At 44.5% G+C, this 20,347-nt stretch overlaps 1 protein-coding gene across 7 annotated transcripts in view; it reads right to left on the reverse strand.

Moving 5' to 3' along the window:
* Positions 1–9,312: 9,312 nt before the first annotated feature.
* The window catches only part of mtmr1a (myotubularin related protein 1a), a 34,636-nt gene continuing 23,601 nt past the window's right edge, over positions 9,313–20,347 (reverse strand). For all 7 annotated transcript variants that reach the window (XM_041782458.1, XM_041782460.1, XM_041782459.1 and 4 more), the window contains 8 exons: positions 16,710–16,895; positions 13,867–14,025; positions 13,737–13,784; positions 13,500–13,592; positions 13,306–13,419; positions 10,693–10,736; positions 10,346–10,478; positions 9,313–10,243 (listed from right to left, as the gene is read on the reverse strand). In XM_041782458.1, coding sequence (XP_041638392.1) covers positions 10,076–10,243; positions 10,346–10,478; positions 10,693–10,736; positions 13,306–13,419; positions 13,500–13,592; positions 13,737–13,784; positions 13,867–14,025; positions 16,710–16,895 — 945 coding nt within the window. In that variant the 3' untranslated portion in view covers positions 9,313–10,075. The remainder of the gene's footprint in view (positions 10,244–10,345; positions 10,479–10,692; positions 10,737–13,305; positions 13,420–13,499; positions 13,593–13,736; positions 13,785–13,866; positions 14,026–16,709; positions 16,896–20,347) is intronic.

The raw sequence follows: 20,347 nt of genomic DNA on the forward strand, positions 1-20,347 counted from the left end.
ATTCTTGATTCTTTCTGATTCATGCTTGACTCTTTGTGATTCATTCTTGACTTTTTCTGATTCTTACTTGACTCTTTCTGATTCATTCTTGACTCTTTCTGATTCATTCTTGACTCTTTCTGATTCATTCTTGATTCATTCTTGACTTTTGCTGATTCATTCTTGATTCTTTCTGTAAAACATAATATTTCTTTAAAAACATTTGTGATATTTTGATTCTTTTTAAACTTTCTTTATTCTCTTTTCATACCTTACATTATTTGTTGATGATTTAGGATGTTTTGAATATCTTTTCTGTTACTGTTTAATTCATGACTTTTTATTTCCTCTTTGATAGTTTAAAAGGTTCAAATTTTTTTTTTTTACAACTTATTGATAGTTTATTTTTATAACAATGCCTTTGATGCTGTAAACAATATTCTATCTTTTATTTGAATGTTTGATAGGACAGAAAAGAAGCAGAGTGACCAACGAACAGATTAGAGTCATATCATAATCAGAATTACAGTCATAATGAACTTTTAAACAGCGGTTCAGAGCAGCTTCATCTTCTCACAAGAGGTCTAGGAGTCTCAGCTCTCAGTAAACAGCAGGTTACTGCACATGCTCAGGCTTATCACTAAAGATGGATGACATAGCTCCCCCTCCTGTTGCACAGTTATGATGACCATACACACACACAGACACACATACGTGTGTGTATTCCATGTGGTTGAATATGTTCATTAAGTGTCACTGAGAGAAATGTTTAACTAAGAGAAAAAATACAACAGCTCCATCTTGTGGACGTCTGTGGATCATTACACCTACCAATTTAACATTTCAAACCACAAAATTGTTTGAAACTGTCAACTAATTCTATCAACATGAGATCAACAAACACACTTAACAGTCACAGAGTCACTCTGATGAACACTCAACAGTCACAGAGTCACTCTGATGAACACTCAACAGTCACTCTGATGACCACTCAACAGTCACAGAGTAACTCTGATGACCACTCAACAGTCACAGAGTCACTCTGATGAACACTCAACAGTCACTCTGATGACCACTCAACAGTCACAGAGTAACTCTGATGACCACTCAACAGTCACAGAGTGACTCTGAAGACCACTCAACAGTCACAGAGTCACTCTGATGACCACTCAACAGTCACAGAGTAACTCTGATGACCACTCAACAGTCACAGAGTGACTCTGAAGACCACTCAACAGTCACAGAGTCACTCTGATGAACACTCAACAGTCACAGAGTCACTCTGATGAACACTCAACAGTCAGTCTGATGACCACTCAACAGTCACAGAGTAACTCTGATGACCACTCAACAGTCACAGAGTGACTCTGAAGACCACTCAACAGTCACAGAGTCACTCTGATGACCACTCAACAGTCACAGAGTCACTCTGATGAACACTCAACAGTCACAGAGTCACTCTGATGAACACTCAACAGTCACTCTGATGACCACTCAACAGTCAGTCTGATGACCACTCAACAGTCACAGAGTCACTCTGATGACCACTCAACAGTCACAGAGTCACTCTGATGACCACTCAACAGTCACAGAGTCACTCTGATGACCACTCAACAGTCACAGAGTCACTCTGATGACCACTTAACAGTCACAGAGTCACTCTAATGACCACTCAACAGTCACAGAGTTTATCCAATGACTACTCAACAGTCACAGAGTGACTCTGATGACCACTCAGCAGTCACAGAGTCACTCTGATGAACACTCAACAGTCACAGAGTCACTCTGATGAACACTCAACAGTCACAGAGTCACTCTGATGAACACTCCACAGTCAATCTGATGACCACTCAACAGTCACAGAGTAACTCTGATGACCACTCAACAGTCACAGAGTGACTCTGATGACCACTCAACAGTCACAGAGTCACTCTGATGAACACTCAACAGTCACAGAGTCACTCTGATGAACACTCAACAGTCACTCTGATGACCACTCAACAGTCACAGAGTAACTCTGATGACCACTCAACAGACACAGAGTGACTCTGAAGACCACTCAACAGACACAGAGTGACTCTGAAGACCACTCAACAGTCACAAATTCACTCTGATGAACACTCAACAGTCACAGAGTCACTCTGATGAACACTCAACAGTCACAGAGTCATTCTGATGACCACTCAACAGTCACAGAGTCACTCTGATGATCACTCAACAGTCACAGAGTCACTCTGAACACTCAACAGTCACTCTTATGAACACTCAACAGTCACAGAGTCACTCTGATGATCACTCAACAGTCACAGAGTCACTCTGATGACCACTCAACAGTCACTCTGATAATCACTCAACAGTCACAGTCACTCTGATGACCACTCAACAGTCACTCTGATGACCACTCAACAGTCACAGAGTCACTGTGATGACCACTCAACAGTCACTGTGATGACCACTCAACAGTCACTGTGATGACCACTCAACAGTCACTCTGATGATCACTCAACAGTCACAGAGTAACTCTGATGACCACTCAACAGTCACAGAGTGACTCTGATGACCACTCAACAGTCACAGAGTCACTCAGATGATCACTCAACAGTCACAGAGTCACTCTGATGACCACTCAACAGTCACAGAGTGACTCTGATGACCACTCAACAGTCACTGTGATGACCACTCAACAGTCACTGTGATGACCACTCAACAGTCACTGTGATGACCACTCAACAGTCACTCTGATGACCACTCAACAGTCACTGTGATGACCACTCAACAGTCACTCTGATGACCACTCAATAGTCACTGTGATGACCACTCAACAGTCACTGTGATGACCACTCAACAGTCACGGAGTCACTCTGATGAACACTCAACAGTCACTCTGATGACCACTCAATAGTCACTGTGATGACCACTCAACAGTCACTCTGATGACCACTCAACAGTCACAGAGTCACTCTGATGAACACTCAACAGTCACTGTGATGAACACTCAACAGTCACTGTGATGACCACTCAACAGTCACTCTGAACACTCAACAGTTACTGTGATGACCACTCAACAGTCACTGTGATGACCACTCAACAGTCACTGTGATGACCACTCAACAGTCACTCTGATGACCACTCAACAGTCACTGTGATGACCACTCAACAGTCACTCTGAACACTCAACAGTCACTGTGATGACCACTCAACAGTCACTGTGATGACCACTCAACAGTCACAGAGTCACTCTGATGACCACTCAACAGTCACTGTGATGACCACTCAACAGTCACTGTGATGACCACTCAACAGTCACTGTGATGACCACTCAACAGTCACTGTGATGACCACTCAACAGTCACTGTGATGACCACTCAACAGTCACTGTGATGACCACTCAACAGTCACTCTGAACACTCAACAGTCACTGTGATGACCACTCAACAGTCACTGTGATGACCACTCAACAGTCACAGAGTCACTCTGATGACCACTCAACAGTCACTCTGATGACCACTCAACAGTCACTGTGATGACCACTCAACAGTCACTCTGAACACTCAACAGTCACTGTGATGACCACTCAACAGTCACTGTGATGACCACTCAACAGTCACTCTGATGACCACTCAACAGTCACAGAGTCACTGTGATGACCACTCAACAGTCACTGTGATGACCACTCAACAGTCACTCTGAACACTCAACAGTCACTGTGATGACCACTCAACAGTCACTGTGATGACCACTCAACAGTCACAGAGTCACTCTGATGACCACTCAACAGTCACTGTGATGACCACTCAACAGTCACTGTGATGACCACTCAACAGTCACTGTGATGACCACTCAACAGTCACTGTGATGACCACTCAACAGTCACTCTGAACACTCAACAGTCACTGTGATGACCACTCAACAGTCACTGTGATGACCACTCAACAGTCACTGTGATGACCACTCAACAGTCACAGAGTCACTGTGATGACCACTCAACAGTCACTCTGATGACCACTCAACAGTCACAGAGTCACTGTGATGACCACTCAACAGTCACTGTGATGACCACTCAACAGTCACAGAGTCACTCTGATGACCACTCAACAGTCACAGAGTCACTCTGATGACCACTCAACAGTCACAGAGTCACTCTGATGACCACTCAACAGTCAGACAGTCCTCTGTTTAATTCTTCTGATTAGCTAATGTCGTTTATATATATAAAAAATAGGATAAATATGACCATTAATCAAACAAACAGAATCTCTTCTTCATTCAGTGATGGCGCTTTTATTTCACATCAACAGACATGTTTTATTTACACACAAGGTCACATGACGCCAGAAAACAGGAAGTGAGTTTATCGATGAGTTATGTTTATAGACACGGAAAAAAAAATACTCAACAGTTCAGATGTAAACAAATGATCAAACACTACTAAAGGATTCTGATTAACGCTGGAGTCTTCACTGTGTCAACGAGGCCTTAAAAATAATAATAATAAAGATAATTATGACATAAATAAAATAATTAAAAAATTAAAAAACACACTCTGAGGGTTAGAAGAGACAGGGTTAAGGTTCAGTTACTTCAGTTTATTCATGGTTTCAGAGTGAAACAAACAAATAAACATGGTCACATCACACCAGCAAACAGGAAGTGAATTTAAAGGTGAGATAGGTTTTTAGACACAGTAAAAATGTCACCAAATACAGTCAAACCAGGATGAAACCATGTTAGTTTGAGAGAGTGGTCCTCTAAATCAAGACTAAACACAGTTTTTATGTAAACAAATGACCCAAACACCACAGGGAGTCATTAAGGCCTTCCCATAACACTGATAATTATGACAGAAATAAAATCATTTAAAACAGTTCAGCCATCTCCTTGGTTTCTAACGCATTGATGCTCACCTGTGCATGTGTCCATAGCCTCAGTGAGTTCTGAAGGAAGGTTCTCAGTGTCTATGTATGTATTTATATTTGTTTTTTAAATCTGTATACTTCATGACAACATTTTAAAATGCAGCGAAGAACAAAAAGGTCCCAGAGAGGTGGAAAGACAACACAAACAAAACTTTTATAAAAACAAGGCTCAACGTTTTGAGAAAGGCAGCATCACAGTAACAGGTGTGGCAGTGTGACCAGGTGAGACAGGTGAGGGGTGGTTACACCTGGATTACAGACAGACTAAAAACAACCATTACAAACTAATATAACCTGTTTTAAACTGTGCTAGAGCAGAGGCAGCTGATTTCTACCATTATAATCCTCTGAAGGACCATTCAGTCTAGTCTGAGTCCGAACTCCAGGTCTCATTAGGTTCTTACCTTGATTTAAAGCTCAAATAACTAGAAAACATGCAGTTAGTGCAGATTATTAAACTCTCCAAACAACCTGAGACAAACACCAACCAGCCTCCACTGATTGGTCCAAAGGTGGTGTAAAGGTCACATGACCCAGATGTGAACATAGGGCTGGTAGGTTGGCTGAGATCAACGATGCTGAAAACTTTAAAATCATTAAACTTCATAAGAAACATGGTAATAAATTAAATTAGACTCCCTCTAGTTAACAACACAGTGATTAATGAGGAAATAGTCCTGGCTACACAGCGAGGGGGTGTGGCAACAGTGATGTCATCATTTGAGGGATTACTGTTGGAGCATCAATCTTCTAATCACTGGAAATGACCATATTTGGAAAAGAAGGTGGAGGTTTATTATTCAGAGGTCTGGATGTTAGCATCATAGGAAGTCCAGCTCTGCTCTTTTGACCAAATATGGCCATTTCCTGGTCATTAGTGACAGTGAACTCTGTTAGCTGGTTATTCCATAGACATAATAAACGTAGATACCTCACTGGCTGGCTGACAAATGTCAACATCACCACCACATTACCAGAAGAAGAGCCGCAATATAAAGCAACACAAGTAGACGAGGAAAGTTTGAGTTTACGCAGTAAAAGGGCCAATCACAAGAAACGCTGTATGAAAAAACATACGTTTGTGAATTTATTTAACAGTACAGCCTAAACAATGTCGACTACAGAGACCACATTTTCATCCTTTGTACCATCTTCAACACTCTCTAGCTTAGCTCAACACTCTCTAGCTTAGCTCAACACTCTCTAGCTTAGCTCAACACTTGCTAGCTTAGCTCAGCACTCTCTAGCTTAGCTCAACACTTGCTAGCTTAGCTCAGCACTCTCTAGCTTAGCTCAACACTCTCTAGCTTAGCTCAACACTCTCTAGCTTAGCTCAACACTCTCTAGCTTAGCTCAACACTCTCTAGCTTAGCTCAACACTCTCTAGCTTAGCTCAACACTTGCTAGCTTAGCTCAGCACTCTCTAGCTTAGCTCAACACTTGCTAGCTTAGCTCAGCACTCTCTAGCTTAGCTCAACACTCTCTAGCTTAGCTCAACACTCTCTAGCTTAGCTCAACACTCTTTAGCTTAGCTCAGCACTCTCTAGCTTAGCTCAACACTTGCTAGCTTAGCTCAGCACTCTCTAGCTTAGCTCAACACTCTCTAGCTTAGCTCAACACTCTCTAGCTTAGCTCAACACTCTTTAGCTTAGCTCAACACTCTCTAGCTTAGCTCAACACTCTCTAGCTTAGCTCAACACTCTCTAGCTTAGCTCAACACTCTAGCTTAGCTCAACACTCTCTAGCTTAGCTCAACACTCTAGCTTAGCTCAACACTCTCTAGCTTAGCTCAACACTCTCTAGCTTAGCTCAACACTCTCTAGCTTAGCTCAGCACTCTTTAGCTTAGCTCAGCACTCTCTAGCTTAGCTCAGCACTCTTTAGCTTAGCTCAACACTCTCTAGCTTAGCTCAACACTCTCTAGCTTAGCTCAGCACTCTTTAGCTTAGCTCAACACTCTCTAGCTTAGCTCAACACTCTCTAGCTTAGCTCAACACTCTCTAGCTTAGCTCAGCACTCTCTAGCTTAGCTCAACACTCTCTAGCTTAGCTCAACACTCTCTAGCTTAGCTCAGCACTCTCTAGCTTAGCTCAACACTCTCTAGCTTAGCTCAACACTCTCTAGCTTAGCTCAGCACTCTCTAGCTTAGCTCAACACTCTCTAGCTTAGCTCAGCACTCTCTAGCTTAGCTCAACACTCTCTAGCTTAGCTCATAGCTTAGCTCAGCACTCTCTAGCTTAGCTCAGCACTCTCTAGCAGCTCAACACTCTCTAGCTTAGCTCAGCACTCTCTAGCTTAGCTCAACACTCTCTAGCTTAGCTCAACACTCTCTAGCTTAGCTCAGCACTCTCTAGCTTAGCTCAACACTCTCTAGCTTAGCTCAACACTCTCTAGCTTAGCTCAGCACTCTCTAGCTTAGCTCAACACTCTCTAGCTTAGCTCAGCACTCTCTAGCTTAGCTCAACACTCTCTAGCTTAGCTCAACACTTGCTAGCTTAGCTCAGCACTCTCTAGCAGCTCAGCACTCTCTAGCTTAGCTCAGCACTCTCTAGCAGCTCAACACTCTCTAGCTTAGCTCAACACTCTCTAGCTTAGCTCAACACTCTCTAGCTTAGCTCAACACTCTCTAGCTTAGCTCAACACTATCTAGCTTAGCTCAGCACTCTCTAAGCTCAACACTCTCTAGCAGCTCAACACTCTCTAGCTTAGCTCAGCACTCTCTAGCAGCTCAACACTCTCTAGCTTAGCTCAGCACTCTCTAGCTTAGCTCAACACTCTCTAGCAGCTCAGCACTCTCTAGCTTAGCTCAACACTCTCTAGCAGCTCAACACTCTCTAGCAGCTCAACACTCTCTAGCTTAGCTCAACACTCTCTAGCTTAGCTCAACACTCTCTAGCTTAGCTCAACACTCTCTAGCTTAGCTCAGCACTCTCTAGCTTAGCTCAACACTCTCTAGCTTAGCTCAACACTCTCTAGCTTAGCTCAGCACTCTCTAGCTTAGCTCAGCACTCTCTAGCTTAGCTCAACACTCTCTAGCTTAGCTCAACACTCTCTAGCTTAGCTCAACACTTGCTAGCTTAGCTCAGCACTCTCTAGCTTAGCTCAACACTCTCTAGCTTAGCTCAACACTCTCTAGCTTAGCTCAACACTTGCTAGCTTAGCTCAACACTCTCTAGCTTAGCTCAACACTTGCTAGCTTAGCTCAACACTCTCTAGCTTAGCTCAACACTCTCTAGCTTAGCTCAGCACTCTTTAGCTTAGCTCAGCACTCTCTAGCTTAGCTCAACACTTGCTAGCTTAGCTCAGCACTCTCTAGCTTAGCTCAACACTCTCTAGCTTAGCTCAACACTCTCTAGCTTAGCTCAACACTCTTTAGCTTAGCTCAACACTCTCTAGCTTAGCTCAACACTCTCTAGCTTAGCTCAACACTCTCTAGCTTAGCTCAACACTCTAGCTTAGCTCAACACTCTCTAGCTTAGCTCAACACTCTAGCTTAGCTCAACACTCTCTAGCTTAGCTCAACACTCTCTAGCTTAGCTCAACACTCTCTAGCTTAGCTCAGCACTCTTTAGCTTAGCTCAGCACTCTCTAGCTTAGCTCAGCACTCTTTAGCTTAGCTCAACACTCTCTAGCTTAGCTCAACACTCTCTAGCTTAGCTCAGCACTCTTTAGCTTAGCTCAACACTCTCTAGCTTAGCTCAACACTCTCTAGCTTAGCTCAACACTCTCTAGCTTAGCTCAACACTCTCTAGCTTAGCTCAGCACTCTCTAGCTTAGCTCAACACTCTCTAGCTTAGCTCAACACTCTCTAGCTTAGCTCAGCACTCTCTAGCTTAGCTCAACACTCTCTAGCTTAGCTCAACACTCTCTAGCTTAGCTCAGCACTCTCTAGCTTAGCTCAACACTCTCTAGCTTAGCTCAGCACTTGCTAGCTTAGCTCAGCACTCTCTAGCTTAGCTCAGCACTCTCTAGCTTAGCTCAACACTCTCTAGCTTAGCTCAACACTCTCTAGCTTAGCTCAGCACTCTCTAGCTTAGCTCAACACTCTCTAGCTTAGCTCAGCACTCTCTAGCTTAGCTCAACACTCTCTAGCTTAGCTCAACACTTGCTAGCTTAGCTCAGCACTCTCTAGCTTAGCTCAGCACTCTCTAGCTTAGCTCAGCACTCTCTAGCTTAGCTCAACACTCTCTAGCTTAGCTCAACACTCTCTAGCTTAGCTCAGCACTCTCTAGCTTAGCTCAACACTCTCTAGCTTAGCTCAGCACTCTCTAGCTTAGCTCAACACTCTCTAGCTTAGCTCAGCACTCTCTAGCTTAGCTCAACACTCTCTAGCTTAGCTCAGCACTCTCTAGCTTAGCTCAACACTCTCTAGCTTAGCTCAGCACTCTCTAGCTTAGCTCAACACTCTCTAGCTTAGCTCAACACTCTCTAGCTTAGCTCAACACTCTCTAGCTTAGCTCAACACTCTCTAGCTTAGCTCAACACTCTCTAGCTTAGCTCAGCACTCTCTAGCTTAGCTCAACACTCTCTAGCTTAGCTCAACACTTGCTAGCTTAGCTCAGCACTCTCTAGCTTAGCTCAGCACTCACCAGCAGGCTTGTAACAAGTATGGCTATCAGATTAACACATTAATCAAATGAATCACATTAACCTGACCCTGAGGAGAACGCAGTAACCACAGACGGTTTAATCTGTCTATCCTCACCTGATTCACTGATTATCTAACCAATCTTAACAACAATCTAAATCTTTTTTATGTTAACCTGTGTGCTTTTTTCAGTAAACCCACGGCTCCTCTCTATACTTCTGTGACTCTGATGCCGTCTAGCCTCTGGTAAAAGTCAACACGATGGAGTGCAGCAGCAGGCAAACACTCAACCAGGCATCTAAGAACAGTTTACGATGTCTATGCTTACTCCTGTTAGGGCGGTTTGTGTTTCAGTGCAGATTAACGCCAGAGCCGGACGGCGTTGTGGATCAGACGGCGTTGTGGATCAGACGGCGGTGTGGATCAGGCGGCGGTGTGGATCAGACGGCGGTGTGGATCAGACGGCGGTGTGGATCAGGCGGTGTTGTGGATCAGACGGCGGTGTGGATCAGATGGCGGTGTGGATCAGACGGCGGTGTGGATCAGGCAGTGTTGTGGATCAGACGGCGGTGTGGATCAGGCAGTGTTGTGGATCAGACGGCAGTGTGGACAGGAGTGCCAGTGGCGTGTGTGGGGGAGGGGGAGTGGTCAGAGGAGGACAGGGAGTGTGAAGAAGAGGCGTCTCTCTGCAGCTCCTCCACCCTCCTCTGTAGCTCCGCCCTCAGGATCAACAGCTCTTTCAGACTCTGATGGACCGGGACCTGAAAGGGGAGATGGGACAGAATTAGACACACTAGATACACTCTACCCCGCCTCCTCACGCTAACCCCTCCCTCTGCCTACACCTCTAACAGGTGGAGTACCTGCGGCCTCATGCGGGGGTTCCAGCGCGCGTAGTAACTGCTCCACAGCTCCAGGTGTCTGGAGGAGACCAGCGGGTACAGGACGTGGTTCTGGTAGTCCACGTAGAACGGGTTAGTGAAGTCCTCCGGTTGGCTGATGAGGGTACACAATCATTAATCAACACAAGGGTTATCAATACAATAGAACTCTAGGTGATGAGCTGACACCATGGTGTAGGTGTGGCCTGAAACTGCCGCTGTGTTTAAACTAATGATTATATTGGTTAATGAAAAAACAAATCACTTTAAAATACAATCAAATATAAAAATACAATTAAGATCAGTGTAAAGAAGGAAAACTGTCTCACCTGTTGATGTAAGACCACAGAGAAATTGTGCTGCTCTGGACCTCCTACAGGTAAAGAACAGGTAAACTTTCATCTCTGTCAGACAAGTAGAATGTTAGACCCCACCCGAAAGGAACAGAACTACATCTGTGGATCTCTTTACCTGTTCTGACCATGTTGGTGTCTACCTTGGCTGTCCTCTCTACCTGTTCTGACCATGTTGGTGTCTACCTTGGCTGTCCTCTCTACCTGTTCTGACCATGTTGGTGTCTACCTTGGCTGTCCTCTATAAATATTCTGACCATGTTGGTGTCTACCTTGGCTGTCCTCTCTACCTGTTCTGACCATGTTGGTGTCTACCTTGGCTGTCCTCTATAAATATTCTGACCATGTTGGTGTCTACCTTGGCTGTCCTCTCTACCTGTTCTGACCATGTTGGTGTCTACCTTGGCTGTCCTCTCTACCTGTTCTGACCATGTTGGTGTCTACCTTGGCTGTCCTCTATAAATATTCTGACCATGTTGGTGTCTACCTTGGCTGTCCTCTCTACCTGTTCTGACCATGTTGGTGTCTACCTTGGCTGTCCTCTATAAATATTCTGACCATGTTGGTGTCTACCTTGGCTGTCCTCTCTACCTGTTCTGACCATGTTGGTGTCTACCTTGGCTGTCCTCTCTACCTGTTCTGACCATGTTGGTGTCTACCTTGGCTGTCCTCTCTACCTGTTCTGACCATGTTGGTGTCTACCTTAAAGAGGGTCTGGCTGTTAGGTTTAGGTGTTTAAATCCAACTGGTTAGGTTAAGGCATTAAAATCCGACTGGTTAGGTTAAGGCATTAAAATCCGACTGGTTAGGTTTAGGGTCAGCCTGTCGCAAAGCGGCTGGAGCTGAAATTTTGTCGCGGGTAATATACGTCACGCCCCAGCGGAGAGGTTTTGCCCCCGCGTAGAGGTTTCGCCCCAGCGTAGAGGTTTCGCTACAGCGTAGAGGTTTCGAACCAGCGTAGAGGTTTCGCTACAGCGTAGAGGTTTCGAACCAGCGTAGAGGTTTGCCCGAGGGCTGCAGCCAGATGCCTCTCTCTACCTTGGCTGTCCTCTATAAATGTTCTGACCATGTTGGTGTCTACCTTGGCTGTCCTCTCTACCTGTTCTGACCATGTTGGTGTCTACCTTGGCTGTCCTCTATAAATATTCTGACCATGGTGGTGTCTACCTTGGCTGTCCTTCTCTACCTGTTCTGACCATGTTGGTGTCTACCTTGGCTGTCCTCTATAAATATTCTGATCATGTTGGTGTCTACCTTGGCTGTCCTCTCTACCTGTTCTGACCATGTTGGTGTCTACCTTGGCTGTCCTTCTCTACCTGTTCTGACCATGTTGGTGTCTACCTTGGCTGTCCTCTATAAATGTTCTGACCATGTTGGTGTCTACCTTGGCTGTCCTCTATAAATATTCTGACCATGTTGGTGTCTACCTTGGCTGTCCTCTATAAATGTTCTGACCATGTTGGTGTCTACCTTGGCTGTCCTCTCTACCTGTTCTGACCATGTTGGTGTCTACCTTGGCTGTCCTCTCTACCTGTTCTGACCATGTTGGTGTCTACCTTCAAGAGGGTCTGGCTGCAGCCCTCGAGCAAACCTCTACGCTGAGGCGTTCGGCTGGAGACCTCTACGGTGGGGTGAAACCTCTAGCGTACGGGTCTACACTGGACCGTGCAGTAGCAATCGCCAACCAATATGCTATTAAACCCCGACTGGTTAGGTTTAGGTGTTTAAATCCGACTGGTTAGGTTTAGGGTCAGCCTGTCGCAAAGCAGCTGGAGCTGAAATTTCGTCGCGGGTAATATACGTCACGGTTTTGCCCCCGCGTAGAGGTTTCGCCCCAGCGTAGAGGTTTCGAACCAGTGTAGAGGTTTGCCTGAGGGCTGCAGCCAGATGCCTCTCTCTACCTTGGCTGTCCTCTATAAATGTTCTGACCATGGTGGTGTCTACCTTGGCTGTCCTCTATAAATATTCTGACCATGGTGGTGTCTACCTTGGCTGTCCTCTATAAATATTCTGACCATGTTGGTGTCTACCTTGGCTGTCCTCTATAAATATTCTGACCATGGTGGTGTCTACCTTGGCTGTCCTCTATAAATGCTCTGACCATGTTGGTGTCTACCTTGGCTGTCCTCTATAAATGCTCTGACCATGTTGGTGTCTACCTTGGCTGTCCTCTATAAATGTTCTGACCATGTTGGTGTCTACCTTGGCTGTCCTCTATAAATGTTCTGACCATGTTGGTGTCTACCTTGGCTGTCCTCTATAAATGTTCTGACCATGTTGGTGTCTACCTTGGCTGTCCTCTATAAATGTTCTGACCATGTTGGTGTCTACCTTGGCTGTCCTCTATAAATGTTCTGACCATGTTGGTGTCTACCTTGGCTGTCCTCTATAAATGTTCTGACCATGTTGGTGTCTACCTTGGCTGTCCTCTTTACCTGTTCTGACCATGTTGGTGTCTACCTTGGCTGTCCTCTTTACCTGTTCTGACCATGTTGGTGTCTACCTTGGCTGTCCTCTTTACCTGTTCTGACCATGTTGGTGTCTACCTTGGCTGTCCTCTCTACCTGTTCTGACCATGTGAGCATTTACCTTGGCCGTCCTCTCTTGTTCGCTGTTGTAGAGGAATGTCCCAAACAGGCAGCTGTAGAGGTGATCCAGCACAGTGATCAAGAAGAGCTCGTTAAACTCAAAGGCTGCTGGGAACTGTAGTGAGAGAGCATGGATGAATGATAAGTGACAGGAAGTAAAGCTTGATATAAAATAATAGCAGCAGGTTAACGCACCTGTCGGGTCATCTGCCACACGCAGTCGATAAACTGGACAAAGAGCGGTGAGCGCTCAGAGTTAGCATGGTTCTCATCGCCATGACCAACACGCTGAAACAAAGAGAGTTAAGGTTTAAAAAGTGTTTTTTACTACAATCAATTATTTCTAAAATGACAAAAGATTTAAACACAGGGGTTATCAGCTTCAGATCATGAACTGTAATGGTATCAGGAGAAGAATTTTGATTTTCTTACAGCAGCAAACTTGTGTCCAAAGCTGATCCACTCCTTCTCCAGCAGCACCTGCAGAAAACAACAAACCATTTGTAACCACTCTTGAATAAACACAGGTAAAGGGTCAGTATAAACGTCTGATTGAACTGACCTGGAAGCCTCTCAACGTGCGGTAGTAACTGTCCAACATGAGCATGCTCAGTGAGGTAAGCTGGGCCGTCCTGTCCCACCCGTCGCTGCAGTGAACCACCACTGATGTCTTCCCTGACTCCAGTTTGTCTGCAACCTTTGCTGCCCCCGCCAGCAATGACTTCATGTCACGGAGAAAGAGGTCAACAGTGACATACATGTGGTTTGTATGATGATAACTCACATGTTTATAGTAACAGTAACTACACGCCATAGAGACAGAAAGAGGTCAAAAGTGACATACATGTGGTTTATATGATGATAACTCACATGTTTATAGTAACAGTAACTACACGCCATAGAGACAGAAAGAGGTCAAAAGTGACATACATGTGGTTTATATGATGATAACTCACATGTTTATAGTAACAGTAACTACACGCCATAGAGACAGAAAGAGGTCAAAAGTGACATACATGTGGTTTATATGATGATTACTCACATGTTTATAGTAACAGTAACTACACGCCATAGAGACAGAAAGAGGTCAAAAGTGACATACATGTGGTTTATATGATGATAACTCACATGTTTATACTAACAGTAACTAAACGCAACAGAAACAGGAAGAGGTCAACAGTGACATACATGTGGTTTGTATGATGATAACTCACATGTTTATACTAACAGCAACTACACGCCACAGAAACAGGAAGAGGTCAACAGTGACATACATATGGTTTATATGATGATAACTCACATGTTTATAGTAACAGTAACTACATGCCACAGAAACAGGAAGAGGTCAACAGTGAAATACATGTGGTTTATATGATGATAACTCACATGTTTATAGTAACAGTAACTACACGCCACAAAAACAGGAAGAGGTCAACAGTGACATACATGTGGTTTATATGATGATAACTCACATGTTTATAGTAACAGTAACTACACGCCACAAAAACAGGAAGAGGTCAACAGTGACATACATGTGGTTTGTATGATGATAACTCACATGTTTATAGTAACAGTAACTACATGCCATAGAGACAGAAAGAGGTCAACAGTGACATGCATGTGGTTTGTATGATGATAACTCACATGTTTATAGTAACAGTAACTACACGCCATAGAGACAGAAAGAGGTCAACAGTGACATACATGTGGTTTGTATGATGATAACTCACATGTTTATAGTAACAGTAACTACACGCCATAGAGACAGAAAGAGGTCAAAAGTGACATACATGTGGTTTATATGATGATAACTCACATGTTTATACTAACAGCAACTACACGCCATAGAGACAGAAAGAGGTCAACAGTGACATACATGTGGTTTATATGATGATAACTCACATGTTTATAGTAACAGTAACTACACGCCACAAAGACAGAAAGAGGAAATTCTTGTTCAGGCATGATGAAATTCAGCTGAGTTATGGCTATTCATGTTTGCCATCATGCAACAGCCACACCCTCTTTCTAAAACTCAGATTTTTGTACAGTGCTGCACCAACATCTTAACTCCTACCTGACACTTATTTGAGGTGAATACCTCAAATCATTTGAGAACAGTGGTTTCTAATGTAAAACATGGTATTTACTGTCACCACAAGGAGGCACTATTATCTGTACAAAGTTTTGCCATGTAAATGTGTACAAGGCTTGTCCCTCATTATACACAGGAAGTCTGAGTCAGATTGGACTATGCACGGCTGAGTTATTAACAATTTCCTGTTTCTTGAAATATATGCGAGGCAAATTATCTGCCCGCTAAATCAGTCCTGTATTCCTGTGTGGCTGTTACTACAATGTAACATGCATGATACAAGGCGTGAAAATTACGAGGGAAGAGAAAGAGAAGTGAAATATTACATTCATGCATAAAATAGAGGATTTTAAAATGATTCAGTGTTCCTTTACTTTAATGACAACTTGGAGAATAGAAATAAACTACAATGAAAGAAAAAAAGTGTTGGCACCAAACAATTCCTGGTGAAGGATCCCTAAAACCCTAAATATGGCTTAATCTAATGTCATTATTTAACTTCCTTTCCTCGTAACTTTAAGAAATGTAAACTGTCATCAGAACATCATTGCACTTTGTAAAATATATTTTCTTTAGAGAACCTGTTAATACCAATTTTTAATATAGAAGTAGTACATTTAAGGGACCCAGCTTCTTTTCTCATTTGTCTAGAACTACTTCTCTTGAAAAAGCAAAAGTGACTGATTAAAAAAATGCAACATTTCTTATTAGAGTACTAGATTAATAGTCAGAAGAATCGATCACTGCAGCTATTACTGCAGTCCTACTTAAGACCAATGAGAAAGTTCTAAATAAGTTTTGATCATTCATGTCTCTTCTGACAGTATACCAAAATTCAGCTTGGTTGGATGAACGCTGTCAGAGGAGTTAATCTTCAAAGGACCCCTTGCAATGGCCAAAAATAATAATAGTAGTAATAATAATTTTGCTAATTTCTTCAACATGGCAGATTTCCTGTTGGAGATAGCGGAGGGACTCAGGAGGCTTTTTTGTAGATCTCCCCAAGATGCATCAGCACACAAAATATAAAAAACACTGGACAAAGTCAAAGGGGGGGCTTTAACTGTTAGAGGGCACTGTCAAGGCAATTCCTAAAATTTTTAGTGGAAACCCCTAAAAAAACATTTTTTCACCAGACCTGATGCACAAGCCAAAAATTAGGCCTTTTTACACACATTTAGATTCTTAAATCTACAATTAAAAATGGAATAGGTTCTCACAGCAGTTTAGTTCTGTATTTCAGGCCAAAATATGGAGCTGGTGTGTTCATTTATTTACATATTTATTAATCTATGTTTTGATTTACTTACCCGTATGTACTCAAGCCAGTGGGTCTGGTCAATGTTGGAGTGCCAGTGAGTCTCATCGATGGTTGGGTAGACCACATCCTTCACCTTCCTCAGAGACTCCCGGATCACGTGGATGTTGGGGATCTCCAGGAAGTTCAGCTCCACGTTTGGGTAAAAACTCTCGCTCTCAAACCCACCGTCCTTCGCCTGGAGGAGGAGTTACAGGAGGAGGAGTTACAGGAGGAAGAGTTACAGGAGAAGGAGTTACTGGAGGAAGAGTTACAGGAGGAGGAGTTACAGGAGGAGGAGTTACTGGAGGAAGAGTTACAGGAGGAAGAGTTACAGGAGGAGGAGTTACTGGAGGAAGAGTTACAGGAGGAGAAGTTACAGGAGGAGGAGTTACTGGAGGAAGAGTTACAGGAGGAGAAGTTACAGGAGGAGGAGTTACTGGAGGAAGAGTTACAGGAGAAGGAGTTACTGGAGGAGGAGTTACTGGAGGAGGAGTTACAGGAGGAGAAGTTACAGGAGGAGGAGTTACTGGAGGAAGAGTTACAGGAGGAGAAGTTACAGGAGGAGGAGTTACTGGAGGAAGAGTTACAGGAGGAGAAGTTACAGGAGGAGGAGTTACAGGAGGAGAAGTTACAGGAGGAGGAGTTACAGGAGGAAGAGTTACAGGAGGAAGAGTTACTGGAGGAGTTACAGGAGGAGAAGTTACAGGAGGAGGAGTTACTGGAGGAAGAGTTACAGGAGGAAGAGTTACTGGAGGAGGAGTTACAGGAGGAGAAGTTACAGGAGGAGGAGTTACTGGAGGAAGAGTTACAGGAGGAAGAGTTACTGGAGGAGGAGTTACAGGAGGAGAAGTTACAGGAGGAGGAGTTACTGGAGGAAGAGTTACAGGAGGAGAAGTTACTGGAGGAAGAGTTACAGGAGAAGGAGTTACTGGAGGAAGAGTTACAGGAGAAGGAGTTACTGGAGGAAGAGTTACAGGAGGAAAAGTTACTGGAGGAAGAGTTACTGGAGGAGGAGTTACAGGAGGAGAAGTTACAGGAGGAGGAGTTACTGGAGGAAGAGTTACAGGAGAAGGAGTTACTGGAGGAAGAGTTACAGGAGGAGGAGTTACAGGAGGAAGAGTTACAGGAGAAGGAGTTACTGGAGGAAGAGTTACAGGAGGAAAAGTTACAGGAGGAAGAGTTACTGGAGGAGGAGTTACAGGAGGAGGAGTTACAGGAGGAGAAGTTACAGGAGGAGGAGTTACTGGAGGAGGAGTTACAGGAGGAGAAGTTACAGGAGGACGAGTTACAGGAGGAGGAGTTACAGGAGGAGTAGTTACAGGAGGAGGAGTTACAGGTGGAGGAGTTGCAGGAGGAGTTACAGGAGGAGAAGTTACAGGAGGAGTTACTGGAGGAAGAGTTACAGGAGGAGAAGTTACAGGAGGAGGAGTTACTGGAGGAGGAGTTACAGGAGGAGAAGTTACAGGAGGAGGAGTTACTGGAGGAAGAGTTACAGGAGGAGAAGTTACAGGAGGAGGAGTTACTGTAGGAGGAGTTACAGGAGGAGAAGTTACAGGAGGAGGAGTTACTGGAGGAAGAGTTACAGGAGGAAGAGTTACTGGAGGAGGAGTTACAGGAGGAGAAGTTACAGGAGGAGGAGTTACTGGAGGAATAGTTACAGGAGGAGAAGTTACTGGAGGAAGAGTTACAGGAGAAGGAGTTACTGGAGGAAGAGTTACAGGAGGAAAAGTTACTGGAGGAAGAGTTACTGGAGGAGGAGTTACAGGAGGAGAAGTTACAGGAGGAGGAGTTACTGGAGGAAGAGTTACAGGAGAAGGAGTTACTGGAGGAAGAGTTACAGGAGGAGGAGTTACAGGAGGAAGAGTTACAGGAGAAGGAGTTACTGGAGGAAGAGTTACAGGAGGAGGAGTTACAGGAGGAAGAGTTACAGGAGAAGGAGTTACTGGAGGAAGAGTTACAGGAGGAAAAGTTACAGGAGGAAGAGTTACTGGAGGAGGAGTTACAGGAGGAGAAGTTACAGGAGGAAGAGTTACAGGAGGAGGAGTTACTGGAGGAGGAGTTACAGGAGGAGAAGTTACAGGAGGAGGAGTTACTGTAGGAGGAGTTACAGGAGGAGAAGTTACAGGAGGAGGAGTTACTGGAGGAAGAGTTACAGGAGGAGAAGTTACAGGAGGAGGAGTTACTGGAGGAGGAGTTACAGGAGGAGAAGTTACAGGAGGAGGAGTTACTGGAGGAAGAGTTACAGGAGGAGAAGTTACAGGAGGAGGAGTTACTGTAGGAGGAGTTACAGGAGGAGAAGTTACAGGAGGAGGAGTTACTGGAGGAAGAGTTACAGGAGGAGAAGTTACAGGAGGAGGAGTTACTGGAGGAGGAGTTACAGGAGGAGAAGTTACAGGAGGAGGAGTTACTGGAGGAAGAGTTACAGGAGGAGAAGTTACAGGAGGAGGAGTTACTGGAGGAAGAGTTACAGGAGGAGAAGTTACAAGAGGAGGAGTTACAGGAGGAGAAGTTACAGGAGGAGGAGTTACAGGAGGAAGAGTTACAGGAGGAGAAGTTACAGGAGGAGGAGTTACTGGAGGAAGAGTTACAGGAGGAAGAGTTACATGAGGAAGAGTTACTGGAGGAGGAGTTACAGGAGGAAGAGTTACAGGAGGAAGAGTTACTGGAGGAGGAGTTACAGGAGGAGAAGTTACAGGAGGAGGAGTTACTGGAGGAAGAGTTACTGGAGGAAGAGTTACTGGAGGAGGAGTTACAGGAGGAAGAGTTACATGAGGAAGAGTTACTGGAGGAGGAGTTACAGGAGGAGGAGTTACTGGAGGAAGAGTTACTGGAGGAGGAGTTACAGGAGGAGGAGTTACAGGAGGAGAAGTTACAGGAGGAGGAGTTACTGGAGGAAGAGTTACAGGAGGAAGAGTTACTGGAGGAGGAGTTACAGGAGGAGAAGTTACAGGAGGAGGAGTTACTGGAGGAAGAGTTACAGGAGAAGGAGTTACTGGAGGAAGAGTTACAGGAGAAGGAGTTACTGGAGGAAGAGTTACAGGAGGAAAAGTTACTGGAGGAAGAGTTACTGGAGGAGGAGTTACAGGAGGAGAAGTTACAGGAGGAGGAGTTACTGGAGGAAGAGTTACAGGAGAAGGAGTTACTGGAGGAAGAGTTACAGGAGGAGGAGTTACAGGAGGAAGAGTTACAGGAGAAGGAGTTACTGGAGGAAGAGTTACAGGAGGAGGAGTTACAGGAGGAAGAGTTACAGGAGAAGGAGTTACTGGAGGAAGAGTTACAGGAGGAAAAGTTACAGGAGGAAGAGTTACTGGAGGAGGAGTTACAGGAGGAGAAGTTACAGGAGGAAGAGTTACAGGAGGAGGAGTTACTGGAGGAGGAGTTACAGGAGGAGAAGTTACAGGAGGAGGAGTTACTGTAGGAGGAGTTACAGGAGGAGAAGTTACAGGAGGAGGAGTTACTGGAGGAAGAGTTACAGGAGGAGAAGTTACAGGAGGAGGAGTTACTGGAGGAGGAGTTACAGGAGGAGAAGTTACAGGAGGAGGAGTTACTGGAGGAGGAGTTACAGGAGGAGAAGTTACAGGAGGAGGAGTTACTGGAGGAAGAGTTACAGGAGGAGAAGTTACAGGAGGAGGAGTTACTGGAGGAGGA

This window comes from Cheilinus undulatus, unplaced genomic scaffold, assembly GCF_018320785.1.
Source record: "Cheilinus undulatus unplaced genomic scaffold, ASM1832078v1 Contig2, whole genome shotgun sequence".
Classification (NCBI taxonomy): Eukaryota; Metazoa; Chordata; class Actinopteri; order Labriformes; family Labridae; genus Cheilinus; species Cheilinus undulatus.